The sequence below is a fragment of the Streptopelia decaocto genome, assembly GCF_964273445.1.
Source record: "Streptopelia decaocto genome assembly, chromosome: 7".
NCBI lineage: Eukaryota > Metazoa > Chordata > Aves > Columbiformes > Columbidae > Streptopelia > Streptopelia decaocto.
Window position 1 is genome coordinate 42,987,321 of NC_138661.1, and position 22,787 is coordinate 43,010,107.

General features: G+C 39.6%; 1 protein-coding gene across 11 annotated transcripts in view; it reads right to left on the reverse strand.

Annotated features, from left to right (window-relative positions):
• Positions 1-22,787, reverse strand: part of CELF1 (CUGBP Elav-like family member 1) — a 69,461-nt gene that overhangs the window by 6,346 nt on the left and 40,328 nt on the right. For 4 of the 11 annotated variants that reach the window (XM_082059331.1, XM_082059327.1, XM_082059333.1 and 1 more), the window contains exons 10-14: positions 20,211-20,339; positions 13,683-13,796; positions 13,314-13,499; positions 12,342-12,485; positions 1,290-10,695 (exon numbers count right to left, since the gene is read on the reverse strand). In XM_082059331.1, the coding sequence (XP_081915457.1) occupies positions 10,568-10,695; positions 12,342-12,485; positions 13,314-13,499; positions 13,683-13,796; positions 20,211-20,339 (701 nt within the window). In that variant the 3' untranslated portion in view covers positions 1,290-10,567. Of the gene's footprint in view, positions 1-1,289; positions 10,696-12,341; positions 12,486-13,313; positions 13,500-13,682; positions 13,797-20,210; positions 20,340-22,787 lie in introns of those variants that run through there. The other 7 variants (XM_082059328.1, XM_082059334.1, XM_082059336.1 and 4 more) reach the window with 3 other exon arrangements.

Here is a 22,787-nt window from a genome sequence, read left to right on the forward strand (position 1 = left end):
AAGCTTTAATTGCCTAAGATAAGGCTAGTGAACTTCGTGCACAAGCAGGAACCTTCCACCGCACCTAAACAACCCCTTTTTTGGTGTTGTTTCTCTCCATCCTTCACCTCAGACATATCTGAACTGAAATCTCTCCAGTTCCCTTCTCAACAGCTGCAAATTAACTGCAGAGATCCCACCACACTCTGCAACAGGTGGCTCAGCGCCTCCCTTGGCCATTGGTGCGCTGCAGGGCAAGGAATGCAGCCCTGAATCCTCACGCTTGTGAGTGCTCTCAGATTCACAGTCATGTAGGAAGCAATGGGGTGAAACAGAGTATGCCAGATAACAGAGGAAAAGGACAAGGAGGAGAAACACAGCTGCTCTGAAAATCCTTGCAGTCTCTGAGATGCAAGACAGCAGAAGGAAGGAGTAACATTACTGAATTTTAGGAGCTTTCAGAAACATAGCAAAGTCATGGCCATTGTGGTACTTTCCTTCTGAGAGAGGCAGTCAGACTTGTGGCAAGTTTCTAAATGAATGATACTTTGCCTTTACCCAATGTGTATATTTTTTTACAACTCATTTTATTTCAAATGATTAACATCTCTTAGTTCTAAAAGCAAAGCAGGTAACTTTCACTTGTCACAAAACCTGAGCTAGTAAGTAATCCCAACCCATTTGGGGTTTTCCTGTGCAGTATTTCCAGGACCAGGAGTACTGGGGGCTGCAGATACCTTCAAGTTGCAGATCCAGGGCAGGCTCAGCAAGCTTGGCCGTGTTCCCAGATGGGGGAAGGAGGCAGTGGTGGGTATGGGGCTCCTAGGAGCAGTATGAGCTGGGGCTTAACTAATCCTACACACCACCAGGCAGACGTGCTGTTCCTGCGTACCTCAACTCTGGTCTTATGCCTTGAAACACCACGAAGTGCAGTGCATGGACAGGCAAGTGGCTACACAGCACCAGTTCTGTGAGGCTGGACGTGCCAACACCTCCCCCCGCCCCGCAGCGTATCTCATACTTGCATAATCTAGAATTCTCAGTTTTTCTGTATCTAATGTCTAAAGAGGACTTGACTGCTCAGTGATGCAAACTGGAGGCTAAACAACCAAAAAACCTTTTCCATTTCTACTCGAAGTAGCTCATCTACAGAGAGGTAAAAATCCAGGGCTATAGTGTACATCCAGAACAAGTGGTATTGGGCCATGGAAACTTTTGTGGCTCACAGCTAAGAAACTGTGCTCTCATCTCCCCACACTTGGACGCCAAACGAACCTGAAGTTTAAGACACAAATACAACACACAAGGACTCTTCTCAAACAGTTTAATAGCAAATAAACAAAGGAAGGTACCACACTTGGCATATACAAAATGACTTGTTGTTGGTGTGTCTGTGCAATTAAAACAGCTTTAAGTTGCCCTTTGGGACAAAAAGAAAAAAACACACACACAAAAGGAAGAAAATTCCTTTAACACATACTCGCTTGTTCCAAACTTGTAACGAATCTTTTCATTTTTCAATCCACTACACAAACTCTGCGATCAGATCAGAAAAGCAACACGTGCTTCTCTGCTTTTTAAACCATTAAAGTAAAATCCGTAATTCTCTACAGAGTACAACACAATTTCACACAAAAAGACATTTTGTTTTGCAAATCAAAACAAGAAAAAAAGGAACAGCTCAAACAAGGTAAAGAAAAGCATTTCTACGACTGAACCACAACTTCGAGTTGATTAAATCCCATTACTGCAGAACAGACTCTACATTTGGTCATAGTGGCAATTTGTTTTCTCATCACATTGTGAATCACTTTACATTGTTTTCTAGTAGAAAAGGCAAAAAACTGTACAAAACCCCTAGTGTTAAATACAATGTTTGTACCAATAAAAAAGCCCACAGGTTTGTCTCCAAAATGTAAATTTTCTTTTTAAATTATTCACAAAAAGCAGCCAAAAATCAGAAAGGCAGCTGCTGCTCCACTGTCTCAAATCCATTAAAACCACCACAGAACAATTAAAACAACCAAAGGAAGAAAAGGAAAGAAGAAAGGAAAGAAACATCCAACGTTTGGCATTTTGGTTTTCTTCAGATATTTGTCCACAGGTTTCCCCAAAGTTCCATATGGAACCAAATGCACATGTACAGAAATGTATTGGCAGTTACTCAATACACTGCAGGGTATCGGTGCTCCCACTGACACACAGCCCTGTGCATTCAGACTGTGGGACTAACAGCAGCCAGCCCACAACCCTATCTCCCAAAAAACCCGTCTCTGTCCTCCTTTCATCCAGCCTCACGCTTCACTCCCAGGTATATGTACCATTTCCAAACATGGTCTGTCTTATACGCAGATTAAGGACTGTCTACACGAGTCTACCAATATTTATCGAGAATATAGTATCCTCAGCCAACTCCAAAGTAGGATAGAAAAAAAATCCTTTTGCATCTTTGCATTACCCCAAACAGTGGAGAAAAGTAAGATTTCTGGATCAAACACGATTTGCTTTCTCAGCAAAACCCCTTCTGGGATTTAATTCCACATTATTTGTTACTGTTAAGATACCTACACTAGCTTGCTTTTCCTTCTGACTGAAACTTCATCACAGCACACACTCTTCAGGTGCCTTCATCTAGAGCAGGGTTGTCAAACTCATTTTCACCAGGGGCCACATCAGCCTGGTGGTTGCCTTCAAAGGGACGAATGTAATTTTAGGACTGTATAAATGTAGGAGGAGTTATATTTATACGGTCCTAAAATTACCTTCAGCCCTTTCCAGGCAACCGCCAGGCTGATGCAGCTTCCAGTGAAAATGAGTTTGACATCCCTGATCTAGAAGCTACATCCCAGTTTCTACCTGTGCAGATGGTACATAGGGTAGGGGGAAGCCTGCCACCCAGAAAGCCGTAACCTGTTCGAGTTCATTCTGCAAACTAGAAAAACTGCTTAGCTCATTACCCAATTAAAAACTAAACAAAAACTAAAAAATCTCCGTAGAGATTCCCCAGCTAAGGCCCTTGAGAAGAGAGCTGGGGATGGTACCCTGTTCAGGTAACAGCTTCAGAGGCTGTTGTATTGTGCTTGTCACTTGGGAAAAGAGCCAGCAGTTGTAGGATCAGGGTTACAAATGCTTTCTCTGGGATATTTCAAACACTTTATTTCAAGAGCTAACCTCGATCCTTCAGGATCCTGCCACCAAGGTCTGACTGATGGTATTAAACTGGGGCTGGACTTCACAAACATTTACCCTGAATTACACAAAATGCTCATAAAGAGCGTTTCAAAGGAGCCCTAGCTTCACTTAACTTTGGAAAGAGAAATAACTGTGAAGTTCCCCCACCTTCCTGCTCCCCAGCTATCCCCTTCCACCGAAACTTCCAGTACAGGAACAGTGCAACCGAGCCCCCTGGGAGCCCCTGACAGCACTGGAGATGGAACAAGGTCCAGGTGCTCTGTCAGGCAGACAGTCTAAGTGCACAGGTAGATGCCCTCAGGTGGCTTCTGATCAGATATTTGTCACACCAAAACCACCAATTTAAAAGATACCTTTGAAACCCATTAAATTGCTCAGTTTTTGCACAAACTATAGAAAACAGAGAGGTGAAGGTGATATATACGAGGGTGTGAAGAAAACAGCAGGGAACATGCAAAACATTTCTGGGCACTATCTTAGTCTGAAAGATTAAAACAAAAACATCACATTTTGCTGAGGAGATTGTAGTTACAAAAAAACCAAACATGCTAGGGCTTAACAAAATACAACATCAACTATGATCAAATTTTCACTGCAGACTGATAATCACACAGGGAAGCAGGGGAAAAAATAAAAATAATAATAATTAAAAAAAAAAAAAATCAATAAATGCCAGGGCAAAAAATGTAGCTACAATCAGAAGAAAATGTAGTTCAAGTGTTTTCTGCTGATGCCACTCAAGTCACAAGTTTGAACTCATAAAAACATATGCTGTCTCCTCAAGCATAGAAACCAGATCAGCAAAATGTGACTAGGAAGTCTCCTGAAAGATTGAGTCACACCACATAATTGACTTTTTCTTCAAAACTGTGTTTTTGAAACTAAGCACACAGAAAAAACTAAGCCTAGAAAGTGATTGGCTGTATGTTCACAGAAATACAAATACTCCACAAGGTATGCTAGCAAGGCTGCTCTGAAGACAATTACAAAGAACCAGATTCACAAAATCAAGTGGTTATCTTACGAAGGTCTAGAAAAATAGAAATTCTTTTATATTCAAATGCAAGTTTAAATATTCCCCTTCAGCAGTCTTTCTAGCAAAACCAATTTGGCAGCACAGAAAAAAAAAAAAAAAAAAAGAAAGAAACAAACGTAATAAAAATACACATCAGCATCAAAGGTCAACACAAGGTCAAAGGTGAGAGTTCAAGCATCAGAGAAGCTGAAGAGACAAGGATTTGGACGATGTACTTGAACGCCACATCGACATGCTTTAGGCACAACGATGAACAAACGGCAGGAATCTAGAAAAAAAAACAAACCAGAAAGAGGGAGACCCACTGAGTTACACAGAGCAGTACATCCAAACACGGAGAGAGAGAACAAGAATGGGCACTGTACAATGAGATCTCCTGGGGAAGGGAGTTGACAGGGAAGGGCAGCACATGCCAACGATGGACAAGTAAAAGTCAAAGTACATGAAGGACACCAAGTAAACATCAGACTGCCAGAAACCAAATGGAAGCAGAGGCCTGGATTTTCCTCTCACCACCCAGTCTGTGGAACACTTCACAGGCCAGTGACACATTGGTTAGCATGCATTCACCTCACCCTGTGCCCGTGTCTTCACTGGCTCTGTTGAGGAGAAGAACAGAGCAAGCTCCCTCCCCAGGAGACCAACTCCAAACAATAGGGCTCCCAGGCGGACACTCGCCCACAGAGACTGAGACCATGAGACAAGACAGAGGGCACAAGTGATTCACAGGTGGTTTGACGGCTGAGACTTTTCTTGCATTCTAACATGGGAAGTTCTTAGGCACTGGTAGCCCAGGAAATCCATGTTCTTTCCTTCAGCTACAGTCCCTTCTCATTCCCTAGGAGCCCATGAAACTGTGGGTGGGTGATTTGGAACAGGGGAAAAAAAAAAGATTATACAAGACAAATAAGTAGAACCAAAAACTCCACACATTAGAGAAGAATTCCTTAAGACCTGACTGCAAGTTAAGACTTGTCCTAGCTGAGCACTTTTCATACCATTAGACCTGCACAGGGACTCTCCCAGCCTTCTAAATAAACAACCCCCAGCTCCCTGACTTCATGAGGAGGGGATTCTGGGCTCTGAGAAGCTCTACAGTCACTGTTGCCAGTTTGATGAGTAGAAAAAATACATTTCCAGAAGCTTTCTTAGAAGAGTTTATAAATAAAATAATTCTTATATTAAGTGATATGAATACCTTTGTTTCCTTCCCTCAGCTTGTAAGCTGCAAGAGACAACATTTTGGGAGGAACATGGGAGGTAGGGGAGAGAGGAAACAAGTTTTTTCTTTTTCTTCCTCCCTCCCTGTCTCCCCACCCCCAACTCCCGTTTATCTCCTGTTTGTGGCCTTATTCTTCAGCACATCTCAAAGCTGCTGGTTAGAGAATAGAGCAAGGTGAGACTTGCATATTATCTCACAGCATTTATAGCACATCTGAGAATAGCAAGTGTTGCATTCTAGTTCCAAAGCAACAAGCAGCATGTTGTTCACTAAACCTGCAACACTCCACTTACTAAAACTGCTGAGATGAATTTGCTCTTCATACTTTCCAAATTCAGGGAAAGGACCCAGTACGGAGTTTAAACCAACTCCAGCAAACAGAGTACAATGGAACTCTTGCAGTTATTTCTGTAGTTCTAGAAATACTCTAGATAGTTTGTGGATAGCTGTACGGTTTCAGTCCTAAACCAGAAAGGCAAATTCATCATGAACTAAGGCATGAGAAACAAGAGGCATAAAATGAAGTGACATCTAAGTATGCACCACAGAATTCTCTGTGTGATTTTTTTTTTCTTTAGAAATTTTTCAAATATTTCACTCAGAAATTTTGAGGGGAAAGACTCCGTTTCATTAAAGCCCTGAGGAATGACTGGCCTACAAAAGCAGAGCCATGAGATGCTGGACAAGAACTTAATGACTGGGGGAAAGTTATTCCAGTTTATCCTTGTTTTATTCTCACAACTGTGATAATGCTGTCTTTTGTGTTTTATATTTTGTGGGAGGTATGCTCAGGGACATATAACATCCTTACGTTTAAATGTCTGCAACCAGAAGCTCTCAAAGCATTTTACATGTTCATAGTTGCATGCTTCATTTGCAATTTGCTTTATCCAAGTTGCTTCTAGACATTTCCAAATGAAATAGGTACAATTTCATTCTGCTTGGCTGTTCTTCCCTAACTCACAACCATTAACAAGAAGAAACACTTCAGCTAATTCTATCATGCAAGCAGAATCTATTGTGCTATGTTAACTTCAGTACTCAGATGAAAAGCTTTTTCCTCATAGATGCATTTGCCGGTGAGGAATTTTCTGAGGTGCCTATTTTCCAGACAGTAGTGCCCACAGCAAGTAAACTGCCTCACCATTAAAGTATAAACAGATATTCACCATCATTGTCTCAGATAATTTTGAAAAATTCCAATTCTCATTCTGTTTAGGGTAATAATTTAATTGCTATACATCAAAGGCATTTTCTAATAATGCAAGCTTTGTAGTACTGCAAGAAAAAATATAAACTATGAGGAGATATCCTCTTTTGGACTGTTGATTGTCTAGGGGACTGAAGAATCCATTATTTCATTTACCACTGTACTTAATAATAAGCAGCATCATACTAAGCCTTCAACTGTTCATAATACTTTCATATTATGGCACATCTAGGAAAAACCAAACATCATCTGAGAAAAAAAAAAAAAAAAAATCTATCAAGTAGACCACTTCCATCTTGGTTCTAAAAATAGGTAAGTAATTCCTGGTGGCACATGTAACATGGAATTCCATTTCATTGGAAATCGTACTAACTTGTGTTGTAGAAAATGTAGATTCTTTGGTTTATGAGGATACAGAATATTTTATCCATGTGGCTACTTAATCTAATCTTTCTGCTGTTTATTTGAACTCACACATCTCTTATCCTAATATCCAGGAAATAAAGCATTTGACACTGATTTGATTTGCTTGAATAGGAGCATGACAGGAATTAAAAATGAATTTCAAAAGCCCCAAGTCCCCAAAACCCCAGACTTTCCTACCAGTAAGGAAGAAAATTGACTTCAGACTGGAAGGCAAGAGGAGCCTAAATCTTTAGAGTCCACAGCAGCCACCAGACACAGAAATGTTGACTTTATCTGATCAGTTCTGTTATCAGAAAAAAAATCTGCCCAAGTCACAAACCTGATACATTTATTAACTTTGGCAACATATACATTGATACACCAAGAAAGGGTAATGTGAAACAAATACACAAAAAGGGCAACATCTTCAGCTGGTGAAAATTGATGCAGCTCTACTGAAGAGAGCAGAACTGCATTGATTCAAACCACCTGAGGATCACATCTTTTAAAATTTAACCTGCATAGATTTTTAAATTTCTTTTTTTTTTTTTTTTTTGGCAATACTTATAGTTATGCCAGTAAGGCACAAGAGCTAGCCCAAGTTAGGTGTCTTCAGGTGATTATGTCTGGCAGGAGTCACTGATCAAACTAAGCCACAGTGTAAGCTGGTGAATCTCCCTCCTAAAGTCAATAGAGGAGTTGCACCTATTTGCAACAATGGCAAGCTTGATCCTTAAGTTACAGAACCGAGAACACACTACGGGATGCAGAAGCTAAAATATCTAATTTGGGGCAACTGAAATGACTAATAGAGAGGTCAGAGCATCAGGTTACAAGAAAAACAGGACAAAGGTCTCAGATAGTACAGTGGGTAGGGTGCAAAGAAGGTAAGAGTGACTGTAGAGACCCCAGAGCACAGTGCTCCCCTCCACTGGTTCACAGCATTCGTCTTCCCTATTTAGCAGTTGTTGGGCTGCAAACAGGCCACTGAAAATCAGTAGTTTCAATCATGCACATCATTATGTGTGTAAAACAATCACATTCAGGATTCTACAAAACCCTGGCCTTTTTTTCCAGTGAAATAATTTAGGTAATAAATATTCTCCACCCTGGAGCGGTATAAAACTTCTATAAAAATAGAAACAACATTCTTGGTTACAGCAGGTTGCACTTGGAGCAGTTGCTCCTGTGTGATTTTCTTTTTTTTTCTTTTTTCTTTTTTTAAAATTTTTTTGAAAAGTATAATATTTATATATATATAAAAAATCCCATTATCACCCTGGAGGCCTTCACACTCCAATACTCTTTTTCTCAGAAAACCAGGACACATCTTTCCCATCGTGCAGAATTCAAGTGTACATGGTTCACTTAAGTGTATGTTTAAGTTTCTAGAGAGATTGAAATAATTAACACAGAAGGGTACCACATGCCGGCATAACTGGGAAGTTTGGCAATCTGGCCTTTGAACCTTTGCCACCACAGAATTGTTTGAATAATACTGATAGATTTACCTGTCTGCCATTAATATAGACATACTGGCATAAACGGTTTGATTTTCAATTTAAGAATGGAAAGGGCTCTTGGATGCTACAGGTCAGGTCTTGCACTTCTGAGGTTTGAGATCCCAGGGGACCCAGTCCCTGGGAATGCCCGACATTCCCAACAGATCACTGCACCCATACTCTGAACATGATCTCAGTTCGATGCAATGGGTTCAGTGCTCCTCCTGCTGGAGCAGAACAGAAAGTCCCAACCCTATGTCTGACCCACACACCCATTATTTAGCAGCTGGGACCCAAATTGCCGTGTCAGCTGGTGCCTTGGAAAACAGCATCACAAACCAGGAATACAAAAGAAAAACAAAAACAAACAAGGAGAAAATATGAGGTAAATGGAACTTCTGTTAAAGATGCACAGAAATTGTAAACTTCCTCTTGTGACAGAGGTGGATTTTGGTGGTTATTAAAAATGGGACTCTGATTTCTTAAAACAACTCAGGCCAGAGTGTCAAAAATCCCTTGAGCCCCCTAAAACCAGTGTATAACAAAGGCCCTTAGCAACGCACTAGCAATTTCACAAGTGTGCAGAAAAAGCGTGTGTTCATTGAAGGGGTGTGTTCCATTTTCCTTCAATATAGAAGATAACAGCTAGTACCAAAAGGCAGAATAAGACTGAATGGCTCAATGTTCTGCTCTGGTTCCACAGCTCCTGTGTTAGCCTGTTTTGCACTGGTACACACCTCCCTAAAGGAAAACTGCAGTATAAAGGAATACCTAATCGAATCACTACACAAATTGTGTTTTGTTTTTTCTTTAACCCCCCCCAGGAAGTTATTGCAACAGAGTTAAGACTGAGAAATCAAATCCTATGAGAACATGTATGAAACAGGAGCCCCAAGAGCTGTGTTAGAGTAACTCTGGGCTTTGTATCTCAGTTTAACAGTCATTTTAATAGAGAAACAAACAGTGTTTACATTATGCTTATCAGAATGAATTCAAATTAATACTCTGCAAAAAGGACATTATTCCACAGAAATGGGGAATGTGATGAACTGTTAAGAAAAATAGTCAAAAAATTCTGCAGGCATGAAAAGTTTCTTGTTTCCAGCCCCAGATGCATTCATTAGACTAAGCTGTCTTGCTCTATACCCTTCTACAAAACCTAGAAAAAATACATGGGATAAGTCTTCTTAAATATGGAGAAACTCACTGCATCTCATTAATATTCAACTGTAAATGGACAGTGAAATTTTCTGGGCAGGGACATTGTTTAATAATTTCATAAAGTGCTGTGTACATTCACAGTGCTATATAAACACCACTTTATATACAGCAAAAAAAATCACTGCAGTTTTCCTTTGGCTTGTTAATGTGTTCACCCTTCTAGCCTGTCTCCTGCTTTAGAGATGATTTACTAAATCCCCACCATGGCATACAGCTAAATAAATTTCAAAGAGCGGATAGGGCATGACAAAGGCTACATGGAGTTGGTTCTTTGCTCGCCCAAACTTGGATGGACTCAGTTCTCATTCCCCATCTCTGTTTTCATCAGTTGTTCTGTGTTATTTCTGCTTTCCTTTCTCCTCTCCCCCATGGCGGTGTGGTGTCAGTTCTGCTTCCCCTTCTCCTCTCTACCCGAAGGCAGTGTGGTGTCAGTTCCTGCTGCTCCCTTTAACCTTCCCTCCCCACCCCCAAGGAGCTGGCATTGGTCCTTCTCAACACACACTGGTTACAAACACAGCAAACTTCAAATAAGGGAAAAAAAAAAAGAGAACCTCAGCGATATGGCACCTAAATTCCAAAGTAAAACACTGGAAACAAAAGCACAAACTTGTCCTCCATCCAAAGCGGGATTCTCAGCAGAGGCTGCAGCCAAATCTTCAGGGGAAGATGTGCCAGATAGAAGGCATGGATCAGCTTCCAGGACTGTAAAAACACAGCCTTAGGGCTTCGAATCACTAAGTGCGCTCCTCTCCAACTTACCAGAAGATCCTTCTCACTCCAGTCCCGGAGGGGAGGGGCGCTCAGTATGGCTTGCTGTCATTCTTAGAGCGCTTGAGCTGTACTTTCAGACGCTTCATGCCAATCTGAAAGCCGTTCATTGACTGAATGGCAGCCTGTGCAGAGACAGGATTGTCGTAACTTACAAAACCTGAAGAAAAGGAAAATACATAATTACGCCATGCCAAAGCCATCCAGAACGGCTACCCGCAACTGGAAATGCAGGTGCTCACAAGGTAAGAGAGCCTTGCATGAAATGCCATTTTCAGAAGCTCACAACTCTTTTAGATGCTTCACTAAAACTTCTTACTAATAGCCCTCAGACAAAAGCATTGCTTTCTGACATATGGAATTCTGGCCAACCGACACACAAAGCTCAGGAAATTAAAATAACATTTTCTATTATTCCAACAAAAATGACTACTGCTGTTTGTTTTATAATAACTCATACCTGGGAGAAAACAAAACCTGGAAGGTGTTAATTGCTATATGAAAACTCATGAAACACACAAGACTGGAATCACCCTCTTGGCATTATGGGAGCAGATTTGTTTGAGGAGAAGTAGCTGTCAAGGCAGCGTGGCACTTGTACCACTTTAGGTTTCTCTCTGATTAAAAGTTGTATATCATTCCAGAGAAAGAGCATCCTCAAAATAAACTTCTCCAAGGTTTTGATGGAACCTATTTTAAATACCTCCAGTCAACGACCGCTATCACTACCTGGGGAGATCATTCCATGTGCAGATGTTACAGCCTGATGCTGAGCATATTTTTATGTTCACACAAAGCATCAGATTGTTCATATCTTTTGGCTAAAAGACTAAAAAATACAGGGTATCATATAGGCACAAAGCTATCACAGGCACAGAGAAAGGCTCGCCTCTCGTACTCCATCACCAGAAATCCTCATCTATCAAAACAGTCACGAGAGCTTACAGCACTACAAAAACGCTACAACTGCTTGCACTGGGGTTTCAAAGTGAGGAAAATAAAACCACTAATCTTGCAGTCCACATGCACAGTCTCCTACTACACAAGCTAAGGAAGAATACGTTCTTTGCTATTTTTGCCTCACAGACTATAGCAGTTAACTGAAAATAATCTGATAGCATAGCAACAGTAGCGTGACAGGCTGATTTACAGTTTTAGGATACAGTTCCCAGTCTGATATGCCTCCCATCTAAACACACAATAAGCAGAACAAAATTAGCATAACAAATGCAACCAAAGTTAAGTAGTAAATAACAGCTGAAATGGTTTTACTATTACAGAGTTTTCAAGAATTACGATGAAGCTTTAAAACTGCCTTTACAGCATTTACAGAACATCAGAGTCAAATGCCCCTGTACTATACGGTAGCCATAATAATTATGAAAATATTCATAGAAATGATAATGACAATGTAGTAAGTAGTATATACAGCAATGCAAACAATTAGTGAAAAGACAGAAAGGGGGAAGAGAAGGAACTATACCATGAGTACAGTCTACAAATACAAACCACAGTGAATTATCCAGGGCTGAAACAGTAAAATTAGGCATAATAGTACAAAATCAGGAAAGGCAAAAAGTCACAATGAAAATTAGGAAAACAGAGTTCATTGCTGGAAGAGTTTCCATTTATTTATTTATTTTTAGGGATATATAAAGAAGGAGTCACTAGCATATATTTATTAATTTTTAGGGACACAGAGAAAGAGTCACTGCTTGACTTAAATGCTAGACCAGACAATATGCTGGAAAAGAGATTACCATAAAGAAGCCACCTTTCTACAGTTAATGATTAGATCCAACGTACCAAAACACTTGCTTAGATTGGTCTGCTTGTCAATGAAAACCTTAGCAGAGACAACATTTCCAAATGGCATGAACATCTGCAGCAGATCCTGATCCCCAAACTCCTGGGGGAGATGGTAGATAAACAGATTGGCTCCCTCTGGACCTTCAAACAACAAGTAGGAATATAAATTCAGAAAGAGCATGGATAACATAGGCCCACACTTCACAAAAAAACATGAAAGAGCCATTCAAGCCTAATTTTCTAGATAAAACAATGAAACTGCTGTTTGCACTTCTGCAGAGTACTTGATTCCAGAAAAAAATCAGCATGACTGTTTGCTGGGACTGATCATTCAAGTAATTCTAGCTCTTTCTCACCAGTTTTTGCTTGCTGCAATGAAAGCTGAACAGTGAGTTTGAGCCCCAGATGCTCACCAAAACAAAAATGGCTATGTAAAGCTTGCAGCCCAAAGAAACTAAGTAAATCTCAAAACAAAATAGAAGCAATTGCATAACTTGTAATCTGACAGATTCTTTGCTAAGTATCTTCCTACATTCTGCTGAAAATTTACTCCTACATTCTTCATACCGCACATTAAATTGATTCTGAATCTGAGTGAAGAGATTGGCATTAAGTATCTGTGGGAACAGGTGAAGGACCAAGAAAACAAAATTAACAAAACCACAACTGATTCTCCAGCTGTCGGATGTATTGGGCTGCAGACTCATACTCCCTGTCCTCTGAGAAAATAGAGGAGTGTGATTACTAAGCATTTAAGACTAGACAAATCCTGAGAGCAACCTCCTGTATAAAAACTACTTTGGACAGCCCTTAAGAGGGACACCTCACAGTTTTCTCCTTATCTTCAGTAGATTTAGGATTCTAAAAAATGCTGCCAAAGAAAAGTTCTGCAGATAAGGCAGCTGCAAAGGCTGAGGTTGCCATTTTGAAAACCCCTTTCTCAAGTTCTTTCTACAACTTTCTGCCTACCTTCTTTTTGACTTCCCGCTGCACCAATGCTCTGCTGTGTTAAGAGACTCTGGTTATAGAGTGTGGGCAATGCAGCAGCAGCATATTGCTGGATTCCAGAATAAGCCTGTGTGAGGGCTTCCATTGTGCTACCTGTCCCATTTGAGAGACCACCACTGCCAAGTCCTCCATTTAAGGCTGCCATTCCTGTGTAAGAAAGAGGAAATAAACATGAGTGAGTACTTCCACTGAGCTACATCAATTACCTTTCAAATACTCGGCACTGTTACAAAAAGCAGGGAGCAGGCTGCCCCACCACTTGTCACAAACTCGCACAGCCTGAGGAATGATGATCAGCTACTCCCCAACCCACCAGACCACATCACTTACCTGCTAAAGAGCTAACGTTGAGGCCTGCTGTAGCCCCTGCCAGTGTCTGCAGTGCTCCAAGAGAAGCCATTGGATTAACAGAGGAGCTGCTACTGGAGCTAGGTGAGGAACCTGCTATTAAAATAAGATAATTAACTTCAAGCAATATTTTTTTTGGTCCTGATAATTCAACTTCTTCATTAAGTTATTTCTGTAGAAAAGGCTAGTAAGGAACAGATCAAGACAACACAGTCTACTTAATGTTAAAAATAAAAAATTCCAAACCCACACAACTTGATTGCTCATACTGCTTCTACCTTCTAATCCCCTCCTACATTTTTGAGAATTTTCTAGTTCATCGTAACGTCTACTCTTTGTAGCAATAAAATTTTCATTAAGTGTAAGATACCTAAGACTCGGGCAATATACGAATGTTCGCTAAAATTTGTAACTCAGCATGAGGTGACCAGCAGTGATGCCTGTTTCCTGCTGACTAAAGTGAGTAAGAATTGCTTCATATTAATATCTACCCTTGAAACATCACACAAAGTGAGAGACCTGAAACACAGACACTAGCAACATCCAAGAAAGCTCCAGTCAAGCTGAACATCTGGTTTTCCTATACTGCCAGAAGAGGAACAGCAGATGCCCAGATTATTCTGACACATGAAATAATTTTCCATTAAAAATCCCACTGCAGCAGCTGGGGCGTGGGCCAAGAAAAGTGCTGGAATGTACATCCAGAATATGTAGTCTATCCTCTGTTGACTGTGCCACTAACATCTTCAACCATGTTTGCTCAGTAAGAGAAGTCTGCAGATACAGTTCCTAGCAGACTAACAGCTCATGCAGCTGCCAAAGTCTATAACAGGTGGAGTTCTACAGAAACATACATCAAAATGATAGGAAAAAAGTTTACCAAGCTGGTATATCAAAAGAAACAGAAGTCCAAATTTAGGTCATCTACAAAGATTATGGACATGAAAAATTAAGAAAAAAATTAGCATTTTTAATGATTATTCAGCAGTGGTTTTCCTAACAGGTTTGTGGACTACTCAGAAATCTGAAGAAGGTAAATAAGAAAAGCTATGCATATTGCTGTTGACCCAGAAGCCTAAATTTACTGCTCAAGATGCACTGGAAAATATTTATGGCTTCTACAAATCAAAAGATACTGAAGACTGGTGCTGTAGAGGCATCTTCTTGTCTGCTTTTAAGAGGAATTTATGTGTCAGATCAAATGTGTAACATTAGAACTGGAGTTCGGGCATTTTCAGTTTCCCTGATGTTTTTGTGTTTCTCAGTTACGCTGTGTACATCCAGTAAAACTTTCAAAAGAATTGTTAGCATCTTTTGAGCAGATTGACACACACTACATCTTCACCACTTCAAATATGTGGCACAAAGTCTCTCCTGGAGTGGAATATGGTAACTATTAAAATGGAATACAGCAAACTTGCTTAACAAGCCCGAGCAGAGGCTGTACCCAACAGAAGTAGCTGTACCTAACAAAAACTGCATGAGAACCCAGGGAGCTGCACTTCATATGACTGATTAGTTTTTGTACTGACAGAGGAAATGACAAACCTCCTCTGGAAAAAGTTCTAGACAAACTCTCTTAAGTCAGAAGTTGAAAGACAATGTCTCAAACTATATTTTAAGGTGCTTACTTGGAAGAAAAGGAGATAACTCCCATCTTACTATTAGTAGCATATTACATGTTGAAAAACAGAGAGAACAAGTTGCAATATAAGCCTCCAGCTGGTAGAAAAAAATAGCACACTTGGCTGAATAAAAGACAGTGTTCAGAAATGATATAGCTGCCTTAATTTTAGAATATTGCTTGTTTCTGTGACACTTCATTGCTAATCTGCATAATTCAAAAAGACACTACATTTGACAGATAAGAACGCCATTGTAAAAAAAAAAAAAAAAAAGTAGAACTACAATCAAATAGTTAGTGGTATGGGGGGGAAAAAAAAGAATGAAGCCAAGGCTAAAGAGCAAAAGAGAGAACAGATGTCTTCCCTACATTGAAAAGGTTGTGATTTTTAATAAATTCATTTAAACCAGTATAAAAAGCTGAACACATAGTTACCTTAGTTTAGCTGACTTTATCAGAAATCTCTTTAAGCAAAACAAGAAATGCTTTAGTATTGAAAATGCCAAGAAAATTCAACAGTTTTATTTTCTTCATCATATGTACATAGGAATTGCTGTACTGAGTCAGTACCCTACTTCTGATGATGACTAGAGGCAGACAAATAACAGTAGAGCAGAAATACAGGGCAATTACAAAGGAATACTACACAGGTATAGTCTAGATACCAATGCAGCAACCTGCTAATCTAGCACTTCTTTCCACCAAGTGCAATGTCTTTATATTAAAGTTATTATTTCAGTGTGTTTGGAACACCAAACTGTTTGACCCTCTAAGGTTCTAAGGCACGACTCCTGCAATTTAACCGTGCCCTATGCAAAGAAACAGCTCTTTTAGTTTCTGAACTGCCTGCTGACAACTTCACCTGATATCCTGTAATTCTTGTCTTGAAATATCTAACTGGTTTTTCCCTATTTGTCTTCATCACACCACTAATATACTTGTAGGCTTCAATCATATTGTCCTCACGTCAGTCTTCTGTTTTTCAGGCTCCCTTGTTGCTCCTAATAGGGAAGTGTTCCACAGTTCAAGCCACCTTTTTAATTCTTCTGGTTTTTGTGTATTATTTTAGATTGGAAAACAGCACACAGTAATGGGAATGGAAAACCAATACAGCTTTATACATGTTCTTTACTCCATCCCTAACACTTAACATTGTTTCTGTGCAGCTTTTGGTGGGTCATTGGGTTTTCTTGCTTGCTACTCGGGTCATGTTTTCTTAGATCTATCTACTGAGTCAAAAAGGCTAACTCTTACAGAACTAGCTGAAAATACTTGAAAACTTTTTCAAAAAATTTGAATATGTAGTAAAGAATAGCTAGAAAAGATAATGCAACTTGGACAAGGGCATCGACTACCAACTTATGGAGATAGGTAAACTGAGGGAACAGTAAGTCTGTTCTAACTCATCTAGCAATGTGCTGAAGAGCATCAAAATTCAGGTAATGAATCTGACTGAACTGTACCAGAATTAGTTCCAGTAAAAGCAGAAAGGCTATGATGTCTCTGTAAACAATTTTGCTGGAGACACACTAAGGCCAGCAAAGTGATCTAGTCTTTGCTGGACCTTTGATGGTTGCCTTTGAAAGGAGGCCAAATGGAAACACAGATCAGCTTTTGCAAACATTCTATTTTGCTCTGGAATAGACAATTCTTATTGACATTTGAGTCAAAAAGATGGTAGACAAGAAAGTCAAATCCTGAAATGCATCTACAATACTTTCTTGAATGTCCACAAGCTAGCAGTTTAAATGAATTTATCTAAGGCCACAGTCTCTGTGACATGGATTACTTAATAGGTGGATGCAGCAGTGGTCTGTTCAGTTCAGAGAGTAGATGCTTTATTGCAAGGTTGAAGGTTTTGCTCCATCCTATTCTACATCAAAATATACAACACTGCTTGAAAATATCTAAACAAAATCACCTGAAATGAGTAGGATGACACCACAACAACAATACTTAAGGCCTTCAAGTTCAACCATTCTGACATGTAACCATGCATAGTCCACAGACTCTACACTGCTTAGACTTCCAAGTTCCCCAAACACAGAAGGTATCAGTGCACGTGAAAGACAATCAAAAAGGTAGCTACACATAATGATTGTCTGGCTTTTTCCACCAGTTATGCAATTTGAGGACATTCTGTGATAGATGTCCAAATAAGCATCAGGTGAACATTTGGACGACAGATGGACAGAAGTCAAGCCGGTAGTCATCATGTGCAGTTCGGTTTAAGGGGTTATAACAGTAGAAGTCGCCATATGTCCCACAGACAAGGAAGGCATTTACTAAAACATTGTACTGAACAGCTACACACAGTTTTTTCAAGGTCTAGATATGGTTGAGGAGGGATGTTCTGAATGTGTGGAGCCTAACAGCCTTCTAGGTTAATACATACAGTGTGAATGCACATATAAACATTAATTAAAAGAAAATGTCGAAATTGCTTTTATAAGAGATAATATCCAGGTCAGAGTAAAGAGCTGAAAAACTGTATAATTACAGGAAGTATTATGAGATTTATTGCTGTCTGTGTACACTGAGGTTTCCTCTTCCCCCAACTTAAGTACAGTTTTAAAAGGTGAAGTATATTCATAATTCTAATGAAAAGCACTGAAACTGCTTCAGAGTTTGATGTCTGTGACTACATACAGACCACATATCCTCCAGAACTTTTTATTTATTTTGAACAAAGCTAAGCTCTACTCTTTAAAATTATACTTGAAATTAAGTCATAATAGTGACTGTTTCATGTTACAAGCCTGTGAAGAGTGAACTGACTGATACATCTGTATAGGATATTAATTCAAATAACCTATCATGATTATTATACTTGATTGTTGACATACAATAATTTATTGCTATGACTGGTGATCAGAAAGTTGTCTGGATTCAGCACAGGAGGTGCCTAAAAGCAGACTGCTCCCCAGCCCTAGGCCTTCCAGCAGCACGATGGGAAGTGGAATGGAGTCCTGAGGTATGTCTCTCATCAAGGGATAAGAAACCTTCAGAATGCTGTGGAACAGCCAAAATTCACAGACGGGAAATCAATCCCAAAGAATCACAGAACACTGGCATAACTTCAGTTGAAAGAAACCTTTGCAGGTCATCTAGTCTAACAGTCTGCTCAGAGCTGGTCTAACCTCTGGGTTAGGTTAGCCTGGTCAGAGTCCTTTCCAATTGCATTCTGAATCTCTGAAATGATGAAGATTCTACAGCCCCTCTGCTATAGCTGGTTCCTGGGCTTAATCACTCTCACCATTCATTTTTTTTCTTTTATTTCCAGAAAGAATTTTCTCTGTTGCAACTTGTGTCCATTGCCCTTGTCCTTTCACTGTACACTTTTGAGTAGAGGCTGTCTCTGCCTTTTCTAGCACATCTGGCATTTGAACTTCACAACCTGCCAGCGCCACTCCCCACCCTCAACAAATCAAGAGCACAAACTTGCTCCAGTCAGTAGGTGAGAGAGCTAATAAGGAAATCTTAGTTCTAAATGCCAGTCACAGCAAATTGTAACCTGACAATGCCAGCTCTGGTACAGCACGAGAAAACATGAGAGAAATTATCAGATATCTTCACCTTTAAGCTTTCTCTATGATAAAGCAGCATTAGTGGGTTATAAATGCAGCTGTTCTATAGCCTCAATTCCTTTTTTAAAAATTATGGGGTATTATAGCTGGGAGTAAAGATGAATTTTGAAATTTCAGTAAGGATTGCAGTCTACAAAGTTTTTGTTTAAAAAAAACCCCAAACCTGTCCAGCAACAGAACACACGTAGAATTGAATTCTTTCTTGGGGATTTCCTTAAGTAGAAAATTGTACAAAGCCCCCACGGTTTAACTCCTGATCGTGTGATGTAAGGTTTTCTGAACAGCTTTTTCTTGTAATCTCTTTATAATCTTTTGGTCTGGCTCCTTGGTCCCATGCAATACAAAAAGCTCCCTGTGGAAATTTAAAACACCTCTCAACCTCCTTTTGTCTCTCACAATCACAGGCAAGGATATCAGCTCTGTAGGCTGGATTTCAAAACTGGATGAACAATTTGGCTTTTTATGAAAAATAAACAAACAAACTAACCAAAACCAAACCCACATACCATGCCATAGATGCTGGGAAACTGTCACCCTGAAAATACAGGGTCTCCTTTTCCATGTCCAGATTTAGAAATAACTGAAAATAGTATAGAAATAGCTTGAGTAGGATACTGATCCTCATTTGTGGTGAAAACTGTCCATGTCTGATGTAAGCACAATTTATTTTTTGTTTTCTTGTTTGTTGCATTTAATGATCGCATTTAACAATAAGGCAGCAAAAGAACACTACTTGGATATTCTAACCTCTCTGGATAGTGTACATAACCTGAAGCAGGAAAAAAAAAAAACAAAAAACAACCACCACAAACCAAAACCCCACAAAAATACCGAACCCCCAAAAAACCCCAAACTACAAAAAAAAAACAGTAGAGCAAGATACTGAGTTTTATGTGCAACTTATACACTCAGTTATAGACAATGCTTTCCCGCAAATGTGCTAGGGGTCTGTTTATTCTACTTCTGTGAGGCAGTTATAGTATCCTTGTCTTAATTAATGCCAGAAAAATATAAACCATACTGTTCCAGGGCACAAAGTTCATTATTTCATGCTTAAGGCATCTTCTATCTCCACGTCCAGAGGAACAGTGTACATCTGCCACAGTACCTGCTTAAAATCACAGATAAAATGAGTATGTGATGAGACTGTAATAATGTGACTGGAAAAAGGTCACTTACCTTTCTGCTTCATGATGACCTCAAAAACTCTTTTTACTTTAAACTGATAGGACATCTATCCTGAAATGACTCCTAATGCAAGCCGTGTCATAACACACTGCAGCACGGGCAGTCTCTTACCTGAGCTGGTGAGCACACTCAGGGGACTGCTGGAGGAGGTAAGTGCAGCAGTACCGCTCGGTGTATTCTGAGCTGCAGTGGCCGCAGCTGCTAATGCAGCCAGGTTCTGTAGTTGCATCGCATTCAGTCCTGCAACACATTGAAGAATGCACAGTTTCTCCTACAATAGTCATCATCATCCCAGCTTAACAGATCCAGCAACCTCAGCACATCACAAGCGAGTAACAGGAAGGAGCTTAAAAACAACAGGTTTAATACTAGTTACTGATCTTTTCTACATTGCAATTCCTTCTTATAACTAAAAAAAGAAGAGTTTCTGTAAAAGAACAAGTAGTCATGATCCCAGAGGTAGACTCCACAGTATAGAATGTTTCAAGCAGTATTCTCTCCAGTCACAAAAGCATAACAGCTTTAACTGAGAGTTAAGTCAGGTCTGACAGCTCCTCTGCAAACTGGAGATCTTGTCTAGACACCAGACTAATAACCTCATCTTATGTCCCTCCACTCTCTGTAAGAGAACAGCAATAACTGCAGAATTATTTCAAGAAGGCCTATACATCACAGTGTTTACAAAGTCACACCTTTAACCCACGATCAGTTGAGTATTAGCAGGTTTCGTTTGGTCCCCTTGGCAGCCAAGAAGCAACAGCCAGTTGTGAGACAATGTTAACCGGCAACTCCTGACCACAAGATCAGACAATGTGTGTGTAGGCCAGTCAGCTGGTCAAACAAACATGGTAAGGAAAATGGGAAACAACAGGCATGATGTGAATAAGCAGCCAGGAACACTGGAGGGTGAGGAAGGTATCCTTGTGCTGATGGACTTTTACTAGTCAATTTCCTCATCTGACTTGACTTAATTTTGAGTCATAAGTGTTGAATGAAACCATTCAGTCAGTATTGACCCTGTAGTTTGCCCTCTTTTCCTGTCATGGGATTATCACTGATATTGATCTTCTGAATTCTGTATTTTAGCCATTCTTTGGGTTAGGCTAGCTCCATTCTTCCAATTCTGCCTCTCTTCCCTTTTCCCCTATTTCCCCTTCTTGTTTACACTTTTGCTTACTCTAACAATTTCTCCCCTTTTCATCTGAATTCAGACAATCCCTAGTAATTTTTCCCTACAAAGTTAAAACCAAAATTAAATTAATCACCATTCATATAACACTAACAAAACATCCTAGGCAGATGTGGCACCTCATCTTTCGGATGCTTAGTAAATACTTGGTGGCAAACACATCTCAAATAATTAAAATCTTTGTTTTGTAGTTTATGTATGTAAACAGACAACATAAGAATGTGTCAGTATAAACTATTTATTTTCTAAAAAAATTCTACTACCTTTAGCATAGCTTGTGGGTTTTTTTGTTAATATTTTCAATTGTTTTCTCTTTGTGACTGTCTGTTTCCCTAACTACATTTAGTGTCTCAAACAAGAGGATTCTGCCTTTATTTAGATTCTGAAGGTGTCATTTTAACATAAAAGCATGAAGTTATACTAATTTTTTAAACTATTTTTTAAGGTGCTACAGAGGGTTAAAGTGCAAGTGTTAGAGGTTGTGAAGAACAAAGCAGCTTGCTTCCTTTCTGAAGCAGTCTGGCATGGGCACACTGCACCTGTCCTCTTGTCATCACATTGTTTCCCCATCTGCTTTCAAACAGGGTCAAGATTAAATTTTGTCTACAAAGACTGATATAGTTTGGGATCTAATCACCTACTTACTTTTTCTTTCTATAAATGTCAAGAAAGGAGATCAGCTGAGATACTAACAGGATTTTGAAACAAAAACTTTCTGTGAAGAATTGCAGACGTGAAATAATTCTTTCAAAACACCATGCAATATGCTATTTATATGCCTGAGTTCTCAATTTTAAGGTGTTTATTTAAATAGTAAAGACATAATTACCCTGGAAACTTCATAGGCAGCATCAGCTAGTTAGCCTCTTCCCCCTGCCCCAATCCTTACTGTAGTAACAATTAACATGAGCTGGGGTGCTGTTTTTCTGCTTTATTACAACTTGCTTTTAAACAGACATACGGCAAGGGGGGAAACAATATTATGCACATAACAAAATCTATTATAGACCACCACCACACAGGCTACTAGTGAAACTGATTTTTTTTAAATTGGTTTTGCCAAGAGTCTTAGATCTAAGAGCTTGGAAGAGGTCTATCATGAAAAAGTAAACATAAGAAGCTAAGGTTAGAATCAACCTCAAGCATAAATCAAAGTTTTTACAATCGAAAATACTTCGCAAAAGCTTCTAATTGTTACTGATGGGTGTACCAACACAAGTCAGATATACAAAGACACTTTAATCTCATAACACTTTTAGATCAACCTCTGCGCAGACAGGACATGTAATATTATGGGCTACCATACAACTCTAGGAGGCAATTTTAAAAGCTTAAAATGTTCAGTATTAAACCAAACCTAGTTTTTCTGCTAGCAAAATAATTTAGAGAATGTGGTGAATAGAGTTACTAACATGTGCTTTGTTATTCTCCACACTGTGAAGGCAGAGGGAATAATCAGTTTGCAGCCCCAGTACTGCTCTACTTAGTGAATATTCTGA